Genomic DNA, 19,272 nt, shown 5'->3' on the forward strand with positions numbered 1-19,272 from the left:
GTAACTTGTTAAAGCAAAAGTCCCTTTAGTCTTGTTTTCTGTTTTAGAATTATACAAATTATGTCCAGACTTAAGATTTTTACTTCTGCTTTTTTCCCTGTTTCTTAAAGTCTTAATAATCTTAAATTAGGCCAAATTTTGTTCTGATGATGCTTCAGTGTGCCTCTCAAAGGCAGCAAAATATTAAATGACTTGCACTTTGTTTCCTGGTTTTATAGATCAGAGATTGGATCTGTGCAAGCTTGGGCCAAATGACAATGATACTGTTAGAGGACAGATAGTAGGTAAGTGAGGCTTTTTATCTTCTAGTTCACTTGGAGCTTAATAGTAGTTATAGAAATACCTTCCTAGATTTCAGTTTTCTGGACTAAATTTTTTTTTCCAAATTTGATGTTTAGTGCCAGAGCCACTTGGATCTCAACCTAGAAGTTTGTATGTACAGAATTACAAGACCCAAATATTGTAATAGGTATTGTAATGTATTGTAATGCTGATTTGAGACAGATAAGACCATAGATAATATGAAGTTTATCTAGAAAGAACACTGTCTTGAATTTTACTGTAAAAAATGGCAGCAATTTGAGTCTGAACTCCCCCCCCAAAAAATGACTTGGACATTTGGCTACAGTTTCTTGACTGTTGAGAGATCTTGCAAAGTTGTGCTTACCGTGGATTTTATGCAAGGGTAAAACATTCTGCYGTAACAGCAACAAGTTGTTGTTTGGGATGACTTTGTTGATTCATTTTGCATTTTCTTGGGTTATTAACAGATCTCACTAATCTCAGTAACTATGCTTTGTCATTCTGTTACCTCATAAATATTAAATAATTTCAGAAGTAAAAATAACGTCTTGAAGTTGACAAATTGAAAAATAAACAGCCACAAGCAACTTAGGAAGTGTCTTTTGGTGCTTTCTGAAGTGCCTGCACTCTGAGTCATTCCAGAGGGCAGCCTTTCTAGTAGCGGATGACTTCAGAAGTCACAAAGATATGGATCAGGATAAGGAGGTCTTTATTTTTATAGCAAGATGTTAATGAGTATTTTTGGAGATGGGGGGGAAAAAATGAACTTGCATGTTCAGTTATATGTTCTGTTCCTAGTTCAAATAATATCCATGCGGTATTCCTGTATCATTAGCCAGGGAAAAATTCTGAAAAGCCAGGCAGAAAGTAAGGGCCTCAGTGCACTTCTTCACTTTCTTCGAAGTGCTCTGTTGAATAACACCTATGACTTTGTCTCTTTATGTTGCTTTAACCAGCTGTCTAATGCCTGACCTGCAAGGGTTTGCAGAGCATTAAGATAGGAGTGAGGTGGCACAGTAAGGTCAAATGCTGGTAGAAACGTGGAATCATAAGGGCATTGCTGACGCTTCAGCCCATTCTGGGACACTGATTTTCCGACTGGGCTTGCACAGAACTGTAGAGGGTGAAATAGTCATTTGGATAGGGTGCGTTATGCTGTCGGTTTGGCTTGCTTTTTGGTTTTGCTTCCCTGATCATCCATGCTGTACGCATGTGATTCTGTTTGCGAAACCCGAGCCCAGCTGGCAAGATAGCTTGTTCCCGGCCTGCTCAAGGGGACGGGGATCCCCCCTGCCCGCAGCAGCTCCGGCATGGCGCGGCAGCGCTTGTGCCCTCGCCCSGGCGTGCTCCCGTGCTGCCCTCCAGAGTACGCAGCATGCATCCCTGTCACCGTGACTCGAGAACGCTAGCATTAATTTGGACGCTTTAGACAAAAAATCCCCAAACCGGAAAGGTCTCGAGGCTACTGGGATGCCAGCTGGGAAACCTGAGGCAGATACTCTGCAGTGTGGGCATGGTAAACGTCCTTCAGCCGCGACTAATTGTCAGCAACGTGGGTACGAACCAGGCTGACCAGTTGGCTCAACCTGCTGCAGTCATTAAAAGTGGTCTAGCAAAAACTGTGTTAGCTCATTTGGCAGGCAGCTGGTGCTACCCCTGCTTACCAGGGGCTGCTGGATCCGGCCCTGAAACCAGAAAAAACACGGCTTGTCAGGTTAGAACAAATATTTGTGTTTTGTTTTAAGCTGTTGTTTTTAAAAAGGCTGAGTTTCCCCAGTCATGCTGTGTTTTAATTAATGAATGCATGGTAAGATTCCAGAAACTCCTGTCTTTTTTTTTTTTTCTTTTTATCAAAATTGTCTTTATTAATCTCCTTACATTTTAGTCTTTCTTCACTAAAGCAATTTTGTTGAATGAGTGAATGAGCCTGAGTAAAAGTAGATAATTCCACTGCTGTAGTTAAGTGGTGGAGAAATCGTGCTTAAAAGTTAATAATGAGATAGAAAATGATCTAAATATACTCCTAATCTTCTAATGATAAACTAGTTAAATTAAAAGGCTATGTAAGACTGCAGAAACGCCTAGTCTATTAAAATGTAATTGATATATTCAGCAATTGATAACCTTACAAATCAAGTGCACAGTGGGTATGCCTTTATAATTTGGGACAGGGAGCAAGGGGATCTTTATCTGAAATACCTGGGGTTGTCGTCAAAGGGGGGAAGAGAAGGGGACGCTTGTGAGTAGTGGATGCAAAGGGCACCTGAACTGTGTCTTAATCTTGCAGCTCTCTTCTGTGCCACCATTTTATTTCTGATGTGGCGGTGCAGAAAAAATGAGTCCTTACTCATTACAAAATGAAGCCGTGCACAAATTTTGGTCCTCACATAGGCAAAGAGGAGGTAATTGCCTTTGTTTAGTTTCATTTTTGTCTGTGTGTATTGCTTGCCAAACCTTGCCTACATGCAACAATGTGAACTTGTAATGTGTGGGTTTGTTGCAGAATAAATACATCTATGATTTCGTTTCAGTTGAAATTAAATTTAAGATGTCTTCCACTCTAAGGAAGAGTTGCTTTGTAATGTTAGTGTTCACGGAAGACTAGGAATTAATATTGTTTAGGAATAGAGCAAGCAGGTACTGCAGGGCTCCTTATTTCGGTCTGCTGAAGGCCCAAAATTTTAAGCTGCAATACACCTTGGTGGTGGTGTTCAACACTTGGTCTCTCTGGCAAAAGTTACCAGTATTACTAAATCCTTTTGTACCTTTGTGATCTTGACAAATATTTGGTTGGGTCTAGATTTAGGTCTGTAAATCTATTTCACTTTATGTGTCAAAAGGACTTGAACACAGTTGCCCAGAGGTACGTTAGTGCCACAGCACATATTTAGTTTTTGTTTTTGACTAATCATTTTATTATTAAAAACAAAAACTCTCAAAAACCCAGGAATACAAGTACCATAAATTATCAGATTGGATGCTTGCAAGTTATGACATTAGGAACAAAAACTGTCCAGAAAAACCTTTGTTTTCATAGCTTTAGTACAAGAGCTTGAGGCATAAATACCCATTACAATAAAACATGTAAAAATTGTAATAGTTTTTTTTTTTTTTTTTAAACAGATGTTGAGGGTGTTTCAGGGTGCAGATTGCTGCTTTGTGTGAAAGAATTGCATTTGATTTCTTATCGCTGATGTTTGAAAGGAGCTGATAAACCAAATCTATAGTGCTTATAGCATTTAAATTTTGCCTGGTTTTGTGTGTGTGCGCGCGTGTGTTGAATCTCATGTGCATAAAAAATACATAGAAAGGAGTCAAAAACATGAGGGAATCTTAGTGTTTGAGAGCTTTCTATTAACAGTTCTCCTCTCCTGTTAGTAGTGAAGCCTGACACTAGCATTGCACCATCCCACTTGCTGTCCGAGCCATTCTGCATGAGGTTAAGCCACCGTGTTGCCACCAGAAAAACCCTACAGCTTTGTTATATTGCCATCTGCTTCATCCAGAGAGAGTAAATGACAACTTCAGAGTTAACTTTTTTTTTTTTGCCTTAACATACATTCATATTCTTTAAGCTAGCTTTTTTGAAGTAGTGTGCGGAGAATTACCATGTGTTAAAACATACCCTGTTTCTACATAAATTTTCTTTGATTTGTGGGAAGGAAAAAATATCCATAACATGGTTCAACTTAGTCCTCCAAGTTGTACCAGTCTCTTTCAAATATAAATGTAACTTGCATTCAGGTGTTGTATTTTTAATAATTCTTTTATTATCTTAATAGTAAGTCTTCAGTCCAGAGACCGAATAGGCACAGGAGGACAAGTTGTGGATTGCAGTCGTTTGTTTGATAATGATTTACCAGATGGGTAAGTTGACACCAGTGTGATATAAATACAAAAACAGTACATACAACAGACTTTTGCAGTAATGAGAAGTCAAAGTAAAAATAGGTTAATTTATTTTTATTCCAACACTCAGAGTCCTACAGCTCTTAATTTAGGAGCAGGAGATAAGCCGGCCACTTGCTTAATTTAGAAGGCTACGTGGAATGGTTAATAGTTTGACCCTTGTCTTGTCTCTCCTTGGGGGAAAAAAGGAGGTAGCATAATGAGTGCATGCATTAAAGAATATATTCGTTTAACAAATCATAGATCTTTTAAATTATAGAATTGATAAACTAATACAATGTTAATTYATAACCAGCAATCCGGCCTTATCCATATCTTGGTTTTGTAGCAATGTAGTTATATAGTGAACGCACATGTCCGGTTGCCTGCTACAGAGCTATGCAGAGATATACACTATTGTAAAAATGGATCACCTTTTCTTCCATGTAAATCATAGTAAAGAAAACATTGTTGGGAAAGGTAATGTTGTCTGAGTTCTTGCTATACTTACCTGCCAAAGGCTGGATTTAGGATTTTGATTTCTCCCTGTGAGAGTTAATGACATCATTAACACCTAAAACAGTTTTGGGAATACAAAAAAATGCTCTGTTTTAGGTTCTGGTGCTGTCATCAATCTTTTCAGAGCAAACACAGACCCTCTGAATGTGATTTTTGGCAGGTAAAGACAGGAGAAACTGATTTTTTTCAAATTATGAATTTTATAATGTAAATTATCATCTAAGTCCTAAGCATTATTCTTTTGTTAATTTGGAGTCTGAAGTTAAGAGCATTTTTGAAAATGCTTTTAAATTGTCACTTTAAAACCTTCCTTGTATAAATATTGCTTATTTAATTGTGTAACTGCAATGCTAGCTTTATAACCTCATATTTTGGAGTGGAAAAATAATTTAAAAAACCATGTTATTTGAAAGTGACTTTTTTTAATGAAAAGCAAGTATAGTGCATAAAGATGCTATGACAGCACTTATTGAGACAAGTTGTTAAAAATATTGAGTGCAGTATTAAACATGTTTTCAATAAATTTCTTTATATGGCTATTTGGGTTTAATTAGAATTCAAATATTTATTGAACATGATGGTGTGATATTGTTAATGATATGCCTGGTTCCAAGGGAAAAACACACAAAATTAATTCTGAGTTGAACTTTTAGTTGTTTCCTGTTACCTTGTTAAGCTAGCATGATTCATAATGGTAAAAGTCTTCATGAGTTGGCATTTATGTTGGAAACATTTTGTGCCCTGATTTCCTGGAAATACCACTCATTGCCTTATCTCTCAATGTCTGAAATCTAGGTGGGAGGAGCGGAGGACTGCTTCTGGAAGGATCCAGTATTTAAATCATATTACACGAACAACTCAGTGGGAAAGACCAACACGGTAAGAAATTATTTAGGAGACCGTGCATATGGGGAAGTTTGTTTGCTCACCAAAAGTGCTGAGCACTAGTGATTCTAAAGGGCTGCAACAGGAGGTATTCAGCGTCCCTCAGAGTGACTCTACAAGTCCCTAACGTCTTCCTTGTTCAGTCTCCCCACTATTTAACCGAGAAGAAACATTCTGATTAGATTTTTCTCTCCTAATACTAGCATCTTTGTTTTTTTCTAGAGTTGCTTTGGTAGACCCCTATAAATACAACCATTACAATGTGGACACTTTATAAGAGATGAGAAAAGGAACTTATGAGTAGTTGACCAATGTTGACTTTGTATGTACTATAACCATGTCACCTTGAACTTTTAAAACTGGTTGTTACAGATCATGGTCTGAACTCATTACGATTGCCTGTTCCTATAACAATAGATGTGTGTTGCAAAGTGCTTCCTCAAACCATTTTTACTCTAACCTGAATCATAGAGTGTCAGTCTTCTGCACACTGTCTGTGGCTTCTCTTGCATCCTCAATAAATACTATTATAGTTTCTGTAAGGTTATATTTGACTTGAAATAATTGTATACTGCTAATGCTGCCAACTCTGATTCATATTTGCAATTTTCAAGTGACTGAAGGTACTGAATGTTTTTTCAATTTATCTATATTTTTCCTGGTATGTTAAAATATCTAACCTAAGCTCTAGACACATTTACAGTAGAAAAACAAATCTAAAATACGTAACTTGTTCTAGGGGATTTTCTGCAGTCTTATAAATCCCCTTTAACCTGCTTAAAATCCTTTTGAAAGCAGCATTGAGATACGAAACCATATAATTCAGTGTTTCCTCTTTCAGTCAAGCTATCAAGAGCAGCTGTTTCTATCTCACTTAGCCCATTTCACTATCCTCACCTAATAATCTTTCTTAGGAATACAAGGAAAAAACAGACCTGATAGCTTCCTTGGCCTTACAAAGGGAAGGTGAGAAAGTTTGAAGTGCAAGCCCCTCACCAAAATATAATTTTACTCTCGTCCCTCTGTTTCTTAAGGTGGGACTTTCTCTTGTGAGTATTTGATATGATCTTGATGCTGCAGCATCGTATACTAAGCATTGCAGCGTCACCTGCTGAGTGTCAGGTTAGTCCTAAGATAGGTAGGAAGGTTTACTGACTGCTTTGGGATGAACCCAGTGCTCTTAGAATAAAAGCTTCCTGCCTATAGTCAAGGTATCCCGCTGGATGAGTCAACTGCTATGTTCTGTAGTCCATTAAGTTTTTCCAGCATCCTTAACTGAAGCTCCTGTGAAGTATATTGTGCAGTCCAGGGTCCTGCGGAGGATGTAGGCAGACCTCTTAGTAACGAACGCACGCATTTAAAGGCCAGCGGGGAAGCAGTCTTGCCCCAAGAGGTGCCTGACTCCTCTCCCATGTTCTCCAAAACTGGCTACAGCAAGTGCTTTTGTTGTTTGTTACACATAAGTGTTTCTTCACAAGGTTTTAATTTAGATTAGATAAAGTATAATGTTAGAAACTTTTACTTCTTCTGGTAGAGAAGGCAAATACTTTTCATGCTTGGGTTTTTTTTGTTTTGTTTTGTTTTCCCAACAGGCCAGCATCTGAATATTCCAGTCCAGGAAGACCTCTAAGCTGTTTTGTGGATGAGAACACTCCAATTACAGGAACAAATGGCGCAACATGTGGGCAGTCCTCAGACCCCAGAGTGGCAGAGAGAAGAGTCAGGTCACAGAGACACAGAAATTACATGAGCAGGACACACTTGCACACTCCTCCCGATTTACCTGAAGGATATGGTATGCAAATTAAAAATTGTTAATTGTAGGTCTTCCAAGACACTCTCTTATTCTCATATGTAAAATCCTTTTGATTCTTAGTTTGGAGAAGCAGTCTTTGAGTTTGTTTGTATTGTATTTTTTTGTTCTTATTACTTTATCTTGATTTCACAGAGCAAAGAACAACTCAACAAGGTCAGGTCTATTTTCTGCATACTCAGACTGGTGTTAGCACATGGCACGATCCAAGAGTACCTAGGTAAGAAAAGAATGAATGTATCCTTAAGGCCTCAAATGGGAGTAATTTAACTGAACTCCCCTCAGAGTTCTCTGTCCAGTATTATATTTCTCACTGCTGGCCACTAACATATCATCTTGAGTCATTCATCAAGATAAATTAGTCTCTTTGCTTAATTCTCCAAATTATTATTTTAATGCAGCAAAGGAGAATCAAGTAGTAAATCACAGAGGCATTTTGAAAACAGGTATAGTTAACCAATTGTAGGTATTGCGTATGAACTGTAGCACAAGTTCATTTTTTAGTACTCTGCAAATTAATGAAAAAAATTGAATCTGAGCACCTTCAAAAATTCAGATTGATCTAGGTGCTTAAGAGAAAAATGGATTCTGTAAAATTCAGGCTCAGATGGTTAATAAGACTTGAGAAACCGGCAACATGTATTTATGAACTTTGCCAGACAAATGTAATAATTTTTGATGGGGGAGGAGGAAAAAATAGCTTAAATTTACTTGGCTATGAGAATTATTGTCCCGTGTTCAGAGTGCTGAATGTGATTTACTCAAGGATTGAGAAGTTTGGTACATTTTGTATTTTGAGGAAACTAACTGGAGGCACTGGGACATAAAAATCGTGGAAGCTGAAATGGTGAGGTATGTTTAAAGTGCCTGGATGTGTGTGGGGTGTTGTTTTTTTTTTCTTTAAGGCAAGGAATTTCTCATTTGGGTGTAGTAGCAAACACCTAAAAATGACCCCCTTTTTTTTTATGATAAATTTTCTGTACAGAGCAGGAATTAATATTTATTTTCTCTGTGCTTTATCATGGATGTTCCTAGAACATCATTTGTGCTTTGAAGTACCTCATTAGCAGTATATAAATGGGGAAGAAAATCAGGAGAGAGGCAAATAGGTAAATAAGCTGAGGAAGGGTTGACCTGTGATAAAATACTCAGACTGCTACATCTGTTACAACTACTTCAGCACTTAGGAGAAAATAAATCTGAAGCATCCTGGTAGAATAAGAAATACTTCTTGGTACTGAGGGTAATATAAATGGGAATAGTGAAATCAAGAGGGAAAACTTTGAGGAATATTGGGGGGAAAATCCATACATCTGTGACAATTTAAGCTGTTGAGTAGAGTTATGGACTCTATTACTTGCAAAATTAAAACTAGATGAAGTGCTAAAAAAGTGTACTCTAAAGAACAGTCCTACACTGGCAGGGAAATGGAAAGTATAATCCAAGAATTTATTTCATCTCCAGTTTCTAGGACATTTAGAATCATTATCTGGTTTTTAGTGTCTTTATTATTATAAATGTGATTATTTCTTATGTGTTAGCTTCTGATTGTCTTTTTWAAAAAAAAAATAAAAAATAAAAAAGGGAAATCCTGTTTGGAAATTGCCTCCTAAACTCTGCGGATGGTGCTGTGCCAAGGGGGGCGCAGCGTGAGCCTGGCAGCCAGGACTGGCATTTGTAAGAATGCTGCTGGTGTTCATTCCCGTGGAAGTAGATTTTGGATCTCTTGGTAAGGCCTCAAAGCCTTCCTGCACTGCATTTCCAAATAATTATTTTATTTAACACTACTTTGGGGTTACAAAAATGCCCTATGTTTTGATGTATTACCTCTAGACTTGAGAGTGGGATCCAGTTGGCAGTTGTGTATTAGAACGTCTTTGCTCCCATGACTTGTGTGTTATATGAGTTGCTTGTTAGAAACAGTCGGTCTTGGGTATAAAAATTTACCTCACTTTGCCACATAATTTTGTGTCTCAATTCAATACGTGCAGATGCAAATTGAGGCATCTAAGTCTTAGGATATTTATGGATATAATCAGGCAATTAAAGTATTACATTTTCTTTTTACATGCTGCTGTTTTATGTAGTGATAGACTGGATTTAAGGAGGGAGAATGGGTTTGGAAATCTCCTGCAGGAGTTTTTACAGAGCCTAACCACCCTCTCTCCAGTCAGCCCTGTCCCAAGTTGTTAGGTGGAAGTAAGGAGACGGGAGAGAGGAGCCCTGTCTTTGAAACGCAAAAGGGAGGCTGATAGCAGCTGATAGCCCGCAGCGTCTCTGACCTCCGGACACGCGGGGTTTTGCGAGAGATCCCCGGTGGCTGCAGACTGTTGTTAGTGCTCTTGGTTTTCTCAGAAGCCTAGAAACAAGACTTCTCTAAAAATCAATTAAAGTTTTAATCTGTAAATTTGCAGGGTAATAATTTTGTATGAAATCTAAGCTAGTGCTACTCTTAGGTGTGAAAACAGAAACTGTGCGAGTGTCTCGGAACAACGTTTGGCGGTTGGTGYGTACCAGCCATAGTGACGGAGGACGGAGCTGATGTCTTTTCTACGGAATAGTGTAATTTTATGTTAATATGCCATGGTCGTTTCGTTAATGAGCCCTACAGTTCAGCAGTGGTGTGCATGTGGGTAAAACCTGAGGAAGGTCGGTCCCAGAGCCCAGAGTTTCCCTTAGCAGCTTCTCCGCCTGCCTGTCCCTGYGGACTGCAGCTTCTCCGCAGCTCTGCCCCTCGACTCCTTCCTCCCTCAGCCCCCGTGGTTTGGGGAGATCTGAAGACTTGGTGTCAAGAACACTTTTTTTTTTCCTTCCTTTTTTTCTTTTTTAAAGGGGTATGAGATATTTGAGGTGTAAATTATATACACAAAAAATCAATAAATGTACATTAAAAAAAAATGCTAATACTGTCTTATATGAACCTCCAAAATGAAGCAACGTCGTCCTGGTTTCAGTAGAATTTTCTCAAGTTGAAGTTTCTGTGCATTACTCAGTGCAGAGCTGAGGTACTGTTCATACAGTGTTTTATTTGAAATGTTTTGTTAAAGAGTTGTTTGCATCCCACTAGCATTTGGGATTTGGGGGCAAAACTTCCTTGTGGCATAGGCACATATCCTATGCATAAGTCTTAATGGAAAGTATAAGTGTTCGGAAATATAGTTTTGTTTTATAGGAGTTTTTAAAGTGTGATTCAGAGTTCCTTACATGACTAATGTTGTTTTAAAAAATGTTTGCTGTCAGAATTGGTGTGGAAGTGCAATTCCATTTGGCAAATATGGCAATGGCTTTTATTTTTGTTTTAAGCCCATATTAATTTAACATCTGAAGTTACTTTATAAAAATGAAGGTTATTTGATAAGAATTCTCTTTCCCCAAGGCATGTGTTGTGGGTGTATGATTTTTCTTTGGTGGGCTCGTACCTTGGGAGTAGAGATTCCAGCTGAACAGATCAAGTTTCTGAAACAATACGTTTTCTCAGACTTCATGGAATTGTTCTGTTACATTTACGCTTGTTTGGCTCAGAGGCCAAATGCTGAGGTATTTTTCATTTTATATTTGTTTTCACAGGGATCTTAGCAACATCAATTGTGAAGAGCTTGGTCCACTGCCTCCTGGATGGGAGATCCGAAATACAGCAACAGGCAGGGTTTATTTTGTTGACCATAACAACAGAACAACGCAGTTTACAGATCCGCGGCTATCTGCTAACTTGCATTTAGTCTTAAAGTAAGTCTAAAGTGTCCAACACATGTTGAATATAATAGAGGAAAGAAAGTGACTCTTGAGGGGTGTCAGATTTAGATCAAGGTGTATTTTACCATTCAGTATTATTTAAAGTATAGTAGCAGTGTTCTTTAACATACTACCAGCTTACTCTGTGTACCAAGCAAAGAAGAGAGATTTGACTGTTCTTGTATTTAAAACAACAACAACAAAATCAAGCATCGTTCAGACAGGAATGTGGCGATTGGGATGCCACGGGGCAGGGGGAAGCAAGTGCCTCCCCATGGAAAAGATTGGCCCGTGGAATTTTTTCCAACAACAAGAGAGACACTTTCTTTCCTTTTCATTTTGTCTTTATTACTTTCAGTTATGGAGTATTCATTTTAAAATATCGGGTTGCATTCAATAGCTATTGAAATAAAACACTGAGGGGTTAGGCAAGGGAGCACGAGTACCCAGCTGTTCTTCTAGAATAAAGGAGAAAATAATTCAGGCCCAATTTTCAGTTACAGAGTAAGACTAGCTGAGATGTTCTGAAAATAAAGAAACCTACTCATTGAAATCAGATTTATTACCAAAATAAAAAACAGGAACTGTATTTTTTCTGCAGACACCAACTGCTATAGTGTTTTGAGCTTTAAATTAATCTCCAATCTGAAATACTTTCATATCATATTTAAAAAAAAAAAAAGGGGGGGAATAGAGGGCTCAAAAGGATTCTGTCTCCTATTTTTATTCCCCGAGCACGCATTTCATACTGGAGAACTTTCTATTAAAAATGGAGACCAACAAGCAAACAAATATTTCTGTTTTGTCTAGACATGGCTATCAGCTTGTCCAAGCACTGTGGGAATTTGACTCCATTGTTTCTCCTATTAACACCTTTTAATGCTGTTGGGAAACACCTGTATAATATTAAGTAGGTGTTAAGTGGAAGAAACAATGAAGAGTTTGTTAGAAAGCTGTGTGCAGCGCTGGGCAAGCATCAAGTATGAGGAATAGTCTTAAAGAGAAGCTGAAGGAGACTGTGATGGAAACAAGCACACAAAAGACAAAATCAAAGAATCGCATAGTAGTATCCAGTAAGTTGTCCTACATTGTTTATGTTGCATTAAGTTGGCTGCTTTTGTCTGCCAGCTGTACATTTGAACTTAACACACCCCAAGAGGGAAGAGTCTAAATACTGACTTCTTTCTTTTTTGGGGGAAATTCATTGATTATATGCTTGTGTATTACAGAAGTATTATAAAATGTCTCATAATCCAGACAGGAGCCTGTACATGTTCAGTACATGGAGAAGATCATTAACTCAGATTTAGATATTTTACGCAAAGAAAAACCCCAAATGCTGCTCTTAATTACAACAGTGCAATGCCTAACCTGTAGAAAATTCAGTTAACTAGACTATATTGAAAAAAAAAAAGTGCTTCAGAGGTATATTTATTTTTAAATGGTATTGACATTGTGGCTACTTTGACAGTTGTTATAGCGCACAATATATAGCTAGCTTAGTATCCATAAAGTCCAGTTTGACTTTCAAGTTCAGGAACCACAGAACCCATTGCTTTTTTTTTTTTTTTTAAACTTAAAGAACAGTTACAATGTGCTTAAGTTTTTCATTTGTACATCTGTCTTTCATTAGGGAAAGATTTCAGAAATTCAACCAGCAGTGTCATCAGCAAAGCCTGCTCTAAGTCTGCAGCTTGATAAATCTTTTCTGGTGTTTATTCTTTTATTGCACCAAACAGGATATGTGAAAACTTTTTTTTTTTTTTAACCTACCTCCTTATTTGCTCTTTAAAAAAAATAAGTAATTTACCTTAGGCCTGTCATTTTGTAAGTTATCTGAGAAACAAATTTTACTATTTGGGATGAGTGGAATGGGTGGGATAAAGTTTTAGGTTCACAGCCATAATAAAAAGTTCACTTCCAGTGATGCAGACTTTTCTACTGAACTGAGAAGTTTGTTTTTCCAGTGATTGCATTATAAGTTATGAAAATAATCGGACTTGTTACCCAGTTCTGTTTAAAATACTGGCCAAGAGTTCCTGATAGGTTTTGATGTTTATGGCACCTGAAAAGCCCTTAGCTATATCCTGAAGGCACTGTACGCAACAAAGCATGCTCATTCAGCTTTGGAAACAGAGACATTAAATTTTGGGGCAGTAACCTAGTTTTATTATTTTAAGCACTGCAGATTATTTAGCTAATACTACACTGTGATTATTTTCAGTCTAGTATGGAAGATGGTATTTTATTTTTCTTCTAGTCCTGCCATATTTTAGATTGTTTTAATTTGATGCATAGTTCTTAAATTCATGTTCATTTCAGAGATTGTTTTCTTTAAGACTGACATTAGCTAGCTTTGTGTCTAGGGACTACTGTCTTTATACTACTAGAGATAGTACGAATATATGCTATCTTTTGTATAGTATATAATTATGACCTTCTTTGGTAGGTGTAATACAAGGGATATTTTCACTGGCTTGTCCTTGTAGAATTAGAAAGTGCAGAAGATAAAGTTATGATTTTACCTTAATTTCTACATCAAGTAAATAGAGTTTACATGGGATTTATTTGATACTAATCACAAGCGAAAAGAAGGTGTTGTGAATATAGCACGAATGACATCAAACTTTTTTCTGGAACCATATCAAGAGCATCTGTCTTCCTCCCTAAATCTGTGTAATGACTTTTCAGTTTCACAGGAATGACTTTTGGAATGACTAGTTTATTCTTAGGCCAATATGATCAGCTTGAGAACAAAGTTAGGGTAACCTTATTTAAAAAAACAAAAACCAAAAGACCTTACACACTGTGAATCTAACAAAAGTGATTAAGCTAACTTCTGAAGTTCTGTATCCTCGAGCATAGTAACAGAACAGAATTTCTATGCATTATTCCCTCCTTAAGGCCCAGGAGTTAAGAGGTTATATTATTATTATTATTATTATTACTACTACTACTACTACTAAGCTTTGAGTTGTTGCTGAACTGATCCACAGTGTGTGTCGTTGCAGGGGTTTCTAAATGCTAGGCTAGTAGGACTACTGATGATGATTCAAGTTCCTGGTCACCTGGTGCTAGTTTTCCATGTTTTATTCCCCTGCAAAATTGCCTTAAATAAAAAAGGTTCCAAAAAAACCTGGAATAGCTGTCAGAACCACAAAACAAACTGGGAATTTTTTTCCCCTCTCCCCCCCCCCCTTTTTTTTTTTCAGTTGCCAATTCCGAGTGTTCCTGTGGCAAAAGCCTGCTGGAAATGAGTTCTGGTTGGCCAGGGGACCTTTCTAGTGGTCTTGTTTCAAAATAGACAACAGACTGAAATTTATCCAAAGTTAAAATTGCAGATGATTCTATCTAATATTTTGGGTCTTTGACGCTTAAAAAATAACTTACTAACATTCCACTGAAAAACATCCTCAATTCTAACCTTTCCTATTTATCCAGTAAATGTAGGGTATTATCGTGTGTTCCACGCAGAAATCTTCTTCTTGTGTTCTAGGTAAAATGTAATTTTTATCCTGTGTTGTTTTGAAATGCCATACTAAAAAGCTAGGTCATATAAAAATATCCACTCACTGTGTACAAGAAAGGACACTTTTCTGTCTCTGCAACAAGATTAATTTACTTTTGCTAGTAAGACGTTAGCTTTACAAAATCTTTTAGAATTGCTAGTAAAAATACTTGTTTATCTGTGCCAATTAGTTACATGTGAACTGCCCACATTCCTGTGGTCCAGACTAGGCCAGGTACAAGGGACAAGGTCCTTGCCAAGCTGCCAGAACAAACATCTCGTTGTAAGCTTACTCTTTTTCAGACAAGCCATTTAAAACAGACTATGGTATTGACTGTAGATTAGAGGCATAGTGTTTGGCAGATCCCTGAATTTTAAAATGGAGGAAGGTAAAACACGCAAAGGAAATATGGAAATGGTATCTGAGAAATTCAGTGTCAGCAGCTCAGTAGTAAAATTGTATGGATAGTACCTTATTATATAGTGCTATAACCTTTTACATACTTTGTAGAGTAGTACTAATAGAAATAACAAACTCTAAAACCAGCTGATAGTTGCCAAGAAAGACAGATGCATATGTCTTTAGTCAGGATAAAATCTCTCTGAATTTATTTTTATTTTTTACTGGACCTGGACATTTTTAGTATAATCACACTAATAACCATAGTAAAATGAAACTAGTTACGAAGACTTAACATTTAAAAATTGTCTGAATAAAATAGGGGACATATGACTTGAATATCTGCAAACAGCTGTGTTTGTTTCTAGCCGCCAGAATCAACTTAAAGATCAGCAGCACCAGCAGCAGCAGCAGGTAGTGTCCTTGTGTCAGCTTCCCGATGAGGCAGAATGTCTGACTGTGCCAAGGTACAAGCGAGACCTAGTGCAGAAACTCAAGATCCTGAGGCAAGAGCTGTCACAGCAGCAACCTCAAGCCGGCCATTGTCGTATTGAGGTCTCCAGGGAAGAGATTTTTGAGGTAATTTGAGAACTTGACCCATTTATTAACACTGAGGGACGGGGAGGAGGGTTATTCATAACTTTCTAAAGAAGCGATTAAGTTAGATGAAATTATGAAGTCCAGAGTTAAAGCTAGAAAGCTTGCAAGTGGTGAATGGAAAGAGGACGCTTTTCAAGGGGATGTTCAGGGCTGTTGCATATTGAAAGTAGATGTATTTACCCTGTAGAGGAGAAGAAAAAGGAAGAAAGCTTTCCATGTCGCTGGGGATGTACAGCCTGTGTCAAGGACTGAGGAAGGTGTCCAAGTGCTTCATGTATTTGAAGATACTGTTTCGCTTCTTGAATATAAGAAAACTAATGTGATATAGAGAGAATGCTGCAAGTTCAAAAACAAGCAGAATCTTACACGATCTTTAATGTCGTGTAATTTAAGTAAAATGACTACTGACTAGCATTCATATTCAGAGTTTGGATTACTTAGCACGTAGCTCAATTTTTTTTTTTTTCCAAAATCAAACCTATTTTATGAAATCTCCAGGTTTCTGAGTGACCAGAGACACCCACAGTGTAATGTTTTCATTTTTTGGGGGGAGATGATTCTGCTGAATCAATTAAACGCAGTTATAATTCATTGGCTTGTGCTGGAGAACAGACTGTCTTCTCGAGAACTTTGTCATCCATCACACCCATCCTCGTCACCTTTTACCCCACCCATAAACTTAAAAGCCAGTGACAAAATATTTGCCACTGTTTTCCCAGCCAAGAAGGATTTGTATTGGTCTTTCCTTTGGGGACAGTCAAATCACTTCCTAATCAACTAGGGAAAAAAAGAGGGAAAGAACAGCTATACTGCAGTGAAAACTTAAAGTTCCTGTTCTGAAAACTAGGTGAAGTCTGTTGGGTCCCAAGCATGCCTGCTGCTTCTCTTCTGCAAAGCCAAAGATTGGGGTAGCAATGCGAGGCATAAATAAAAACTAGACGTTTTGTTAAAATTTGTTTTGCCTCTCTATTTTTTCCAGCAAGAAAACACATACAAAGCAAGCTGGAAGTGTTACTAACAGAAGAGTATTTCTGTAGATTACTGGGGTGGCATTGATGCTAATGTTCTTTAAATGCTTCCTGGAGGTTTGTACCTGCCTTCTACCCAGAGTAGCTGCTCCACTGTTGGCTTTTCAGGCTGGAAAAATTGTGTACCGTTGTGCAAAGTGAAAGGATTTTACTGGCACAGATTGAAACTTTTCTAGTGATATGAGAATGAAAGAGGAAATACTCTGATCACTGTATACCTCTGGAAATTTAGTAGAAAGTGGCTCTTACCATTTATCTGTTTTATTTGACAAGTGTTCCCATATTTTTAGAAAACAAAGTATGATTTGAGAGAGACTGGTTAATATCTTTGAAAATAGTACCTCCTTTGGGCTTTAAGTCTGAGACTCCCTTTCATTTCTAATAAATAGTAGTAGTTTCTTGTCTATAAATAGCAGTTAATACAAGAATGTGTTGTGTGCTTACAGGAATCCTACAGGCAAGTCATGAAGATGAGGCCTAAAGACCTGTGGAAACGATTAATGATAAAATTTCGTGGGGAGGAAGGCCTTGATTATGGAGGTGTTGCCAGGTAAACAGCCCTGCGCCTGCCCAACTACGCTCGTGCTTTGAATCATAAACCGGTCTTGTATCAGCCCTTTTTCTTTTTAATTTATTCTTCTTCATGTATTTTCTTGCAACAGATTGAAATTAGAAGAATATATATTTTCAGATAGTCTTCTAAAGCAAAAACTACATCAAAAAAAAAAACTTCATGTAAATAAATCAAAGTGAATATTACAAGTTATATCATAGGCCTTCCATATATGTGAGATAGGCTTTTGGTATCTATTGAAAATACCATATTTTTCTGTGGTTAGTGAAGCTTGGGTATCTGAGAATTTACACTACTAAGCACTGAACTTTGTGGCAGACCTTTGTTTAAAAAAAAAAAAACACAAAAAAAMCCCATAATATATTTTACAAATTGTTGACTACTGTTTGAAGCGGAATGTTAAAAATTAGCAATTGGTAGTCAACTAAAGTCTTTCAGTGGTCTATGAGGTTACTTTTGTTTACAAAAAGTAACTTTTTTTTGGATTGTATCAAGATATTCTTCAAAATTCTAAAGCAATGATTAGAATTCTATTGGCAAATGACAACAGATGCTAATTTACTTGAATGAAAACGTGCTCCGCCTCTGGCAGGTGGATCTGTACTCTCTAAGTGAATGTCAGCATTTCAGTAGGAGATTCATGGTTTGCATTGTGGCCAATAGTACTATTCTGTTTTAATGCTGTTGTTTTTTAGCATTATGAGGGAATGAGTATTCATTCCAAAGTACGGATTGATGCTCCCAAATAGTCTGTCTTCTGCATCTGTAGAAAGTGTATGGCGAATAATCTTTGGGACCTACACTGTTATATTATATGTATCTTCATGAATTTGCAAATGGCCACTAGTAGTTTTACTTCACCCCCATTCCTAAATATTTCAACCTCTTAGTTAGCTGTAGCTAGTACAACAGTCTAGCACCTTGTTGACTTAATTTCTGCTAATTGTTTGATGATAATAATAATACTGTTTAAAATAAAGAAGTTACAGATGCTCTCGTGTATTACTGTCCAAAGCATCTGCTAGGACTTTCAGCATGACTTTGGTTTCCAGTCAGTATGTCACGGAGCCTTCCCCACCTTCCACGTGGGAATATGAGGGAGACCAAGCTAAAGAATGCAGGACTGATCTGTGAAAAATGTAATTAGAAGTTTATGTTAACTAAATATATCCATTACCGGAAGACTGTTTATATTAAAGGCTTTGACTCAAACATCGGCCTAGTATAGTCAGTGGAATACACAGTGTAACTTGTTTTAATGTGCAGTGGATGAAAGCGAATCACAATCAGAAACTCTGCTGGAAATAAGTAACCAGAAAAAAAAAATCTTGGAAAGCTGGGAAATGTGCCAGTTGTCAGGTACTGTGTAGTTACCGAGCCAGTAAAAACAGTTGTAACTTCTGCCTTACCTAAGCATGTTCACAGCTAACTTCCTTCGCGTTTTTGCTTAACAGTAAGATTAAAAATCTTACTCTTTTGCGAAGATCCTCAGTGTAGGAATGCATTGGTCTGAAGTGCACAATAAATTATGTTTTTCAGGGAGTGGCTCTACCTATTGTCACATGAAATGTTGAATCCGTATTATGGTCTCTTCCAATATTCCCGAGATGATATCTATACACTGCAAATCAACCCAGACTCTGCAGTTAACCCGGTAGGACTGGTAACATGAGTTCTGTAAATGATCTTTTTGTGGCCTAGAAATTAAATACATGGAGAATGTTCTGGACTAAGGAATCTAATTCTTGCATTAGTATTGCTAGAGACTGAATTTGTGCAATGATATGATAATTTCTTTTTAGTACTGATCAAAGAAAAAACTCAAATGTGTTCTTAATTTTGCTGTAAGATGTTGATTTATGTTTTTCTTGGGAGAAATTAAATTTGTTTTGATTCTTAGTAGCAAGACTTCTGGACTGGAAGCAATATACGCAATGTACTGTGTATAAAAACAAAACAAAAACTGGAATTTTTTTTCTTTATATTGAAATTTTATATTCAGCAGATATCTGGAGGTCTTAA

The 19,272-nt window shown here is 37.3% G+C and overlaps 1 protein-coding gene across 8 annotated transcripts in view; it reads left to right on the forward strand.

Annotated features, from left to right (window-relative positions):
* Positions 1-218: 218 nt before the first annotated feature.
* SMURF2 (SMAD specific E3 ubiquitin protein ligase 2) overlaps positions 219-19,272 on the forward strand; it is a 41,974-nt gene continuing 22,920 nt past the window's right edge. For 7 of the 8 annotated variants that reach the window (XR_003253807.1, XR_003253808.1, XR_003253806.1 and 4 more), the window contains exons 1-10: positions 219-284; positions 2,591-2,705; positions 4,086-4,170; positions 5,506-5,589; positions 7,188-7,390; positions 7,544-7,628; positions 10,976-11,134; positions 15,417-15,627; positions 17,123-17,226; positions 18,790-18,904. Coding sequence is in view for 2 of the 8 variants with exons in the window: in XM_026067574.1 (XP_025923359.1) it covers positions 2,639-2,705; positions 4,086-4,170; positions 5,506-5,589; positions 7,188-7,390; positions 7,544-7,628; positions 10,976-11,134; positions 15,417-15,627; positions 17,123-17,226; positions 18,790-18,904 (1,113 nt within the window). In the remaining 6 variants the exon portion in view is untranslated. Of the gene's footprint in view, positions 285-2,590; positions 2,706-4,085; positions 4,171-4,836; positions 4,871-5,505; positions 5,590-7,187; positions 7,391-7,543; positions 7,629-10,975; positions 11,135-15,416; positions 15,628-17,122; positions 17,227-18,789; positions 18,905-19,272 lie in introns of those variants that run through there. The other variant, XM_026067575.1, reaches the window with a different exon arrangement.

The sequence above is a fragment of the Apteryx rowi genome, unplaced genomic scaffold (genome assembly GCF_003343035.1).
Source record: "Apteryx rowi isolate R43461 unplaced genomic scaffold, aptRow1 scaffold_26, whole genome shotgun sequence".
Lineage (NCBI taxonomy): Eukaryota > Metazoa > Chordata > Aves > Apterygiformes > Apterygidae > Apteryx > Apteryx rowi.